Source organism: Pezoporus occidentalis, unplaced genomic scaffold, assembly GCF_034315485.1.
Source record: "Pezoporus occidentalis ecotype Australia unplaced genomic scaffold, CSIRO_AGI_Poc_V1 ctg213, whole genome shotgun sequence".
Classification (NCBI taxonomy): Eukaryota; Metazoa; Chordata; class Aves; order Psittaciformes; family Psittacidae; genus Pezoporus; species Pezoporus occidentalis.
In genome coordinates this window covers 621,604-629,153 of record NW_026913997.1, presented here as the reverse complement: position 1 = coordinate 629,153, position 7,550 = coordinate 621,604, and the positions used below count along the sequence as shown (strand labels likewise).

The window sequence follows — 7,550 nt, the reverse complement described above, 5'->3', positions numbered from 1 at the left end:
CTTCCTCAAATGCTTGTGCAAAAAAAACCCCCACATCTATATATGAAGATAGAACTTAGATTTTATATCCAACTTGCATTTATGGCTGTGAGATGAACAATCTTTGACTTAGATTTCACTGCTGATACCAGCACTGCCAAGTGTAGAAAGCTGTTTGCCATCCACATTTGCTGAAGGCCACAGCCTGACAGGAAGATAAAGAACAAGCGACCTTCTTGCTCCTTAGAAAGCACAAATATTGCTGTACCTAAGAGAGGCTGAGCAGCTACCAAGCCTGGGGAAAGGCTAGCAATGTAGAACTCAGTTATTTATCCTGCAGGTGGCAGAAGTGTTAGATTATACTACAGCTTTGTTGAAATTACTGTGTTTAAAGAAAATAACAAGTTCTTGTCAATTGTGTACTTCTGATGTTTCCAGCGGGTGAGCTGCCACTCATCATGGTATGCTTCACAGTACAGAGCAGGCTCTGAGCAAACTAGATTTCTTTCAAGTGAAAGCAATTTAGAGGATGGCTTCCAGAAGTGCTCCAGTTGCTAGTGACCATTCAGTCAGCAGGATTACACCAGAGCAAATCCAAAGAAAAACCTAGTCCAGGACACATCCTGGACATCTGGACCAGCTCTTTCATTCTGCATGTGATCCACAGAACAGCATTGCTTGCTAAAGCAGACATAGTCAAAACTTAAGGTCATGCTAAAATTTAAAGGTACTGGGATACAGTAATCCTTCACAACTACACCCTATCTTACTGCTTTCCACCCTAAATCCCAAACAGGCCTAAAAGAAGCAACAGGAGGTGTTGAACCTGGAATAGACTGTCACTATGCAAATGTAAGTCCCAAGTTTAATGGCCATAGCCCGTCAGTAATCAAAGTAACTACAAATTCATGGCCCTAGAGAGAGCAGAGGATTCTGGAACAAGGAAGGGGTGAAAAAACATCCCTTTAGCTACTCCTTATATTGGTAAAAACTCCCACAGAAGGAAAACAGAGGTGGTTGGTGCTGTTGCCCTGCCAGCATACAGTTCATACAAACACAGCTGCCATGTGCTTTGTCCTTTCTGGAAGGCTAAGGGCACACTCATTTGTCCCTTGTTAGGCAACCTACTTAATCATTCAGTGTAAACATGAATAGGCCTGTGTGTAAACATGAATAGGCCTGTGTGTAAACATGCACAGGCCTGTTTGTAAGCACCACAATTTAATGAAGCTCAGGTGTGCATTAGCTTCAATAGTGTGCTCAGCCGCCCCTCGTTCCTTAGAACAGCCATTTGCTTCAGGAAGAGCTTCACATCATGGTGAATTAGAGTCCTATCACATATGTTACAGTTTAGGACCAAATTTCTGGAGGAGTAGAATGAGTGTGTCCCCCAGGCTCCACAGGTATGCAAGACTTCCCACCCCACTAAAGTATTGCAAATAACGTGTATAGACTTCACAGAAATACATAGTACCACTGATCACAGAGGAGCCTGTGAGCAGCTCTGTTGAAGCAAATCAGCATACAAGAACACTTGCACTGAAGCTGGGTTGTACTGAACCATGTGGAAGAGTAAGCTCTGAGGAAGGTGAGCTGATCCTTCGTTGAACAAATATGAAAGCTGTCTATGTTATAATCATCTTCAACATATTATGATGTTAGTCAGCTGCTTCAACTACTCCTTCCCCAGTGTGTTGTTCCACAGTAGGATAGGTTGAACAAATTCCACTAATTCTTATGAAGGTAAGGTGATGTGTGGTGTAACATCACACACCTAATGCGTTCCCTAAAGCCCAAGGCTTGTGTTCTCTCATGACCCAGATATCATCTGCCATTAGAAGCAGCCAGTCCTGCCAGTTCCACCCTGTTCCAGTCACGTCAGCATCCAGCCACACACACGACTCAGCCTTTGGGCATTCATGTGAACCCTCTGCAAACCAGTCAGAGATTTGTTTTGATAGCACCTGCCAGTCTACAGCTGGTAAAAGAAAAGCGATGAAAAGAAAGATGCAGCATATCAACATTCAAAGAGTAATTGTTTTGCTACAAATGGTAGTTATATCAGTCTCACATCGCAAAGAATCTGAGTCAGAAAGACCAGGTGAGAGGTATGACTTACTTCAAATCAGTTTATGACTTAAACAAGCAACCCTAAGTCCCCTATATGTGGTGTGCTGTGTGCACCTTCTATCTGCAATACCTTCTCAGTGCTACAGACCTATCTAATTATGTGAGATCAGCTGAAGTCCCCAATTTCTCCAGCACCTGCATGCTAGCTGGGAGTCTCCTCCTGGCAGGTGATGCTCTCCCTGGACTGGGAATCATCCAGACAAGTTTGCTCATTTCCTGCCCAACTCACGTGGCCTTCCTGGTGGTGAGCTGGAAGTGCTGGGTCTTGCTGTGTCCAGGGAGGTGTAAGTGGGATATTCTTCTTGCTTTTTCTCCTGGAAAAAGATGCTGTGTTTTATGAAGCTGGTGACTGTTCAGGGAATCTCTGTCCTTACTGAAGAAGAGGCTAAAGTTTCAGCAGTTTCATACATACATCTCTAAAAGGCTAATTACATGCCTCTATAAGAACTATCAATTATGGAGAAGGCTGAGGAATCTACACAAACAAGGTAAGCGTAGCTTTTGAAAAGGTATCTGTAAAAGGCATGGATCTGGGGAAGGAGAACCACTGAAACAGGTGAATGTAGAGAAAGAAATCTACTAGCTGTTAGCTTTCAGACAAGTATTTGGTTAATGTGCACCAACAAAATGTGCAATACAACCTTTTCTAAGTACAGAAACAGTCCCTTGAAGCAATCTTTTTCCTGTAATATTCTTTGCTGCTTCAGTATGTCATTTGGGAAAAGAGGAGGAAGCAAACTAAACTAGAAGAGGGGTCTGTTTTCTACCCCTGTGTAGGGAACTACAAAAGGAAATTTAGGAAAATATTACTGACTGATAAGGAGCTACCAAATATTTCCGCTGCCTATTTTCTTTGCTTCCCCCTTTGAACCAAATGTGCTTGCTTCCTTTACCTCTTTTCTGGGGCTGCTGTCTTCACAGGTCTTTGGCTGGTGTTTTTTTCACAGCTTCTAGCTGCTGGTAGTGGGATTTGAACCAACGGTGAGCTGCTTTTAGCCTCATTGCGATCTAGGCAAGACAGTGTAATTAGAACTGCAGAGAGAACAGTCAGTGCATGCTGTGCTCCACTTCTTGAGCTCTGTGCAAGAACACGCAGATCAGCATACACCTTCTTTCACAATTTTTCTTATCCATTCTTTCTCCTGTTCATAGGGATAGGAGCGCTCCATGATACCCTCTTCGTTGGGGGGGGGGCAATGATGTCAACTGTGGTCTCCAAAATAGTATAAACCAGAAAGGCTTTTGGAAGAATGGGGGGAAAAATGGGTATTAAGTACCACAAACTCCTGAGAAAGGCAAGGGAAGACTGATTTTGCCTGAAGAGTGGTGTAGAAATATTCTCTTGCTATTAAGGTCTCTTTCTATCACAGAATAGTACTTGTGTTGATAAACAGCATGTAAGACATCACCCTTATTCCTTTTATTTTACTTTATGCTGGTTAATACCCTGTAAAATATCTAACCCACTAGATTTTCACCCCAGGCTACTATAGTAACCTATGCAAATTATAATAATTTGGATATTATGTACAGTAGTGCAGGGATAAGGTGATGCAAGGACAAATGACTTCTTGGGGTGGGTGGGTGTGTGAAATGTGGTTTTGCATGATGTCACATGTAGAGTGACACAAGGGCAGCTGAGTGGGGCAATTTACATGGCCCAAACACTTCTGTTTGGTTGGTTAATACAGATTTCCTAAGCTTGATAAAAACAATAGTCTGCATGGGATAAAAGCTCTTCTTGTAAGCCCCGTGAAATCAAAGTGATGCACAGAAAAGATCAAAACAATACTAAAGGTTTTTTTTTGGTTAGTTTGGGGTTTTTTTTTAGTTAGTTGATTTTTTAAAAGTATGATAAATGTGACTTGGAAAGGCCAAGGATGCACTTCACCAGAGACCTGTATCTGAGATCGAAAGGGTCACTTGGTGCATATGCTGAAGTAACATCTTGTTAAAGTGGGATTGAGCGCGCCCTCAGCAAGTTTGCTGACGACACCAAGGTGTGTGGTTCGGTTGATACCCTGGAGGGAAGGAATGCCATCCAGAGGGACCTTGACATGCTTGTGAGGTGGGCTGATGCCAACCTCATGAAGTTTAACCATGCCAAGTGCAAGGTCCTACACCTGGGTCGGAGCAATCCCAGGCACAGCTACAGGTTGGGCAGAGAAGAGATTCAGAGCAGCCCTGCAGAGAAGGACTTGGGGGTGTTGGTTGATGAGAAAATGAACATGGGCCAGCAGTGTGCGCTTGCAGCCCAGAAAGGCAACCGTATCCTGGGCTGCATCAAAAGAAGCGTGACCAGCAGGTCGAAGGAGGTGATCCTGCCCCTCTACTCTGCTCGTGTGAGAGCTCACCTGGAGTATTGTGTGCAGTTCTGGTGTTCTCAATATAAAAAGGACATGGAACTGTTGGAACAAGTCCAGAGAAGGGCCATGAGGATGATCAGGGGACTGGAGCACCTCCCGTATGAAGATAGGCTGAGAAAGTTGGGGCTGTTCAGCCTGGAGAAGAGAAGGCTGCGTGGAGACCTCATAGCAGCCTTCCAGTATCTGAAGGGGGCCTATAGGGATGCTGGGGAGGGACTCTTCATTAGGGACTGTAGTGATAGGACAAGGGGTAATGGGTTAAAACTTAGGGGAAGTTTAGATTGGATATAAGGAAGAAATTCTTTCCTGTTAGGGTGGTGAGGCACTGGAATGGGTTGCCCAGGGAGGTTGTGAATGCTCCATCCCTGGCAGTGTTCAAGACCAGGTTGGATGAGGCCTTGGGTGACATGGTTTAGTGTGAGGTGTCCCTGCTCATGGCAGGGGGATTGGAACTAGATGATCTTAAGGTCCTTTCCAACCCTAACTATTCTATGATTCTATGAATTATTATTCTAATGCTAACTACTCTCACCTGTTCTGAGTCTATGCTAGCTTCCTTCAGTTTCTTTTCTGCCTCCTCTTTATGTTCCTTCAGATGTTTGACTGTTTTTTCCAGTTCCTGAGTAGAAAAAGAAGTAACATTAATTTATATGCAGTTTTTTCATGGCACAAATAAAAAATGGCAATGTAAGGGAAGGACTGTCCCAGTGTAAATATCTTGGAGTTCTATCATATAAAAAAACCCTAAAACTGTCTCCCTCTTAAGTCAGATATACAGTGAATGTATGTTAAATTGTAATTTGGGCTTTCTGGAGCAGGCGCAGTAAGACTTGTAAGAATATTTTTTAACCGAGTTCATAAACTCTTTCTACCACCTTTTTTACAAGCCTATGGATTTTGCACAAAAATGCTTCCATGGGTGTCTCACCACTTTTTCATGCCGTTATCACGTTACCTGACAATATAATAAAGAGGACAAACGCTACTATAAAAATCTAGTGGGAGATGGGACTCTATGAAATCATATTTGATACAGGTCTGGAGGGATGACAGGAGAAGCCACACAATTACTGTGCTATTGATCTATCATCTTCTGTTCAGAATTTGAGTCCAAAGTTAGTTTTATTTTCAAGTCTAGCTCCACTGCAAAGGATTAGCAGCAGTCCTACTCAGTAAGAGAAACAAGTTCTCAACTAGGACATCTGCCTTTATTGAAAAATGTGTGCATACCTTTATCCTTTCTGCATTAGCTTTACAGGCCAGGCATTGTCTGACTTGAGCTCTTTGACTTCTTAGCTTTTTCCTATAACTGGAAAAAGACTTTTCCAGCTCTATTACCTTTAGCTGTAGCTCTCTGTTGGCACAGGAAACTTTGGAGCATTCTTCTTCATGGGATTTCTTTATCTAGGGGAAAGAGGAAAAAGTGAGTTCACATTAACAGAAGAATTAGTTTGTTCTGTATAACAATTAATAAGCAGCACACCCAATTGATTTGCTCTATCTGAAGCATGTTACAGCACCTGGTGTTTTGACTTTTCTTTAATACCCTTCTAACAAAGGGAAAAGTGTACGCTGGGATTTGAGTAATATTAAGGTTATGCTGAGCTTTGATCCCGCCTTGGCACAGGTGAAGGTTATGCTTGTGATCCAGCCCCCCAAGAAACAAAGCAGACTTCCAAACCAGTATTTTATCCCTGGAGATTGCTATACAACCCCAGATTATCCTCCTGAAGTTACTGGCATGACTGAAAACCAGTGTTTAGATCTTATGTACAGTGAAGTACATAGTTCTGGGGGACATAGGGTGGTACTTCAGACAGTGAAGAAAGCACAGATAACACTATGGATGGCTGCCGAAATGCCTGTCTACCACATGATAAAATCCTGGGTTTTGTATAAAAGTGATGGACAACTTCATGATGGATGGAAAAGGAGACAGATACTTGTAATGAGCTCCTCTTGTTCTGCTGTAAAATTGTCAGTGAAATCTTTTAATCTCTATGCCTTCTCACCTCAGCAGATTCGTGACATGTGGCTCTCCTGGAAGCTTCTTGTTCAATTTGAAACTGCTTCTTCAAAAACTCTAAGTGTGCAGCACACATCTTTCCCTCAGTCTTGTCTTTTTCCATTAACTGTTCCCTTTAAAGAGCAGAAACAAATTCAGTTAATCACATTTGTATTTGTTTTAGTTTTTAAATACAAGAATAGGAAGACAATTAGTTTGTAAATACTTTTGGATATACTCTCTGCATTACTGCTCTTTTAAACATTGGAATGTGTTTTCTAGTCTTTCACATTCCATTTATTTAAAAGGAAGTTCATAATACCTATGCAAGGTAAACAGACTTTTTGGAAAGAAACACTTTAGGACAACTTACTTTCCTTCAGAAGATTGCTAAGCCTGTTTAGACAAAGGATAATGAGGAAACTCTGACTGCACCTACACTTAGGTTTGAGGTTTTACTTACAGACATTCAATTTTGGGTGGGGAATTTAAACAGCTATTCTCTGCTGTCTTTGCTAAAGCTACTGCAGGCCACTTCAAAAGTGGAAGTGGTATCTGCTATCCTCAGGGAAAAGCTGTGTGTAAAAGTGCCATAATGACCCTGGTAAGCAGTTCCTCAGTATAGCAGAGTAGGTCAAAGAGTCATTATGGGAATGAATGAAAGAGCCCATTTCTTTAGTTCTGCATGAACCTATCTTTATCATCTTGCTGGCTCAGCATACAGTCAGTGCTGATATTGATGGATGAGTAAAGCCGTAAAGATCTGATGTTAGTGTATTGTTTCTCCTCAAGTGTTTATTATGGATTTGCTCTTACCTGTAGAGCATCAGCTGCTGATTCTCAGTTTCTTTACTTTTCAGTTCACATTGAGTTTGGATCAGCTTGCTCTGCAGGGTGTTACTGACCTGCAAAAATTCTTCCAAACAAAGAACAAGTTTCTTCTTGTCTGTTCTAGCTTTTTCTAGTGCCTTACAGAGTGGTTCCACCTGTGCAGTAACAACAAATCAGATTTATACCTACCCAAATGAAAAGCTTAGGAAGGACTATTTTTTCCCTTTCCCAGTCAGTAT

The 7,550-nt window shown here is 42.1% G+C and overlaps 2 protein-coding genes across 2 annotated transcripts in view; one reads left to right on the top strand and one right to left on the bottom strand.

Annotated features, from left to right (window-relative positions):
* The window catches only part of PGAP1 (post-GPI attachment to proteins inositol deacylase 1), a 160,839-nt gene that overhangs the window by 64,961 nt on the left and 88,328 nt on the right, over positions 1–7,550 (top strand). The gene's annotated exons all lie outside the window — the stretch shown is intronic.
* Positions 1,997–7,550, bottom strand: part of CCDC150 (coiled-coil domain containing 150) — a 35,993-nt gene continuing 30,439 nt past the window's right edge. The window contains 6 exon segments of the mRNA XM_062619795.1: positions 1,997–3,050; positions 3,052–3,117; positions 5,008–5,094; positions 5,706–5,879; positions 6,488–6,614; positions 7,297–7,466. Coding sequence (XP_062475779.1) covers positions 2,934–3,050; positions 3,052–3,117; positions 5,008–5,094; positions 5,706–5,879; positions 6,488–6,614; positions 7,297–7,466 — 741 coding nt within the window. The 3' untranslated portion in view covers positions 1,997–2,933.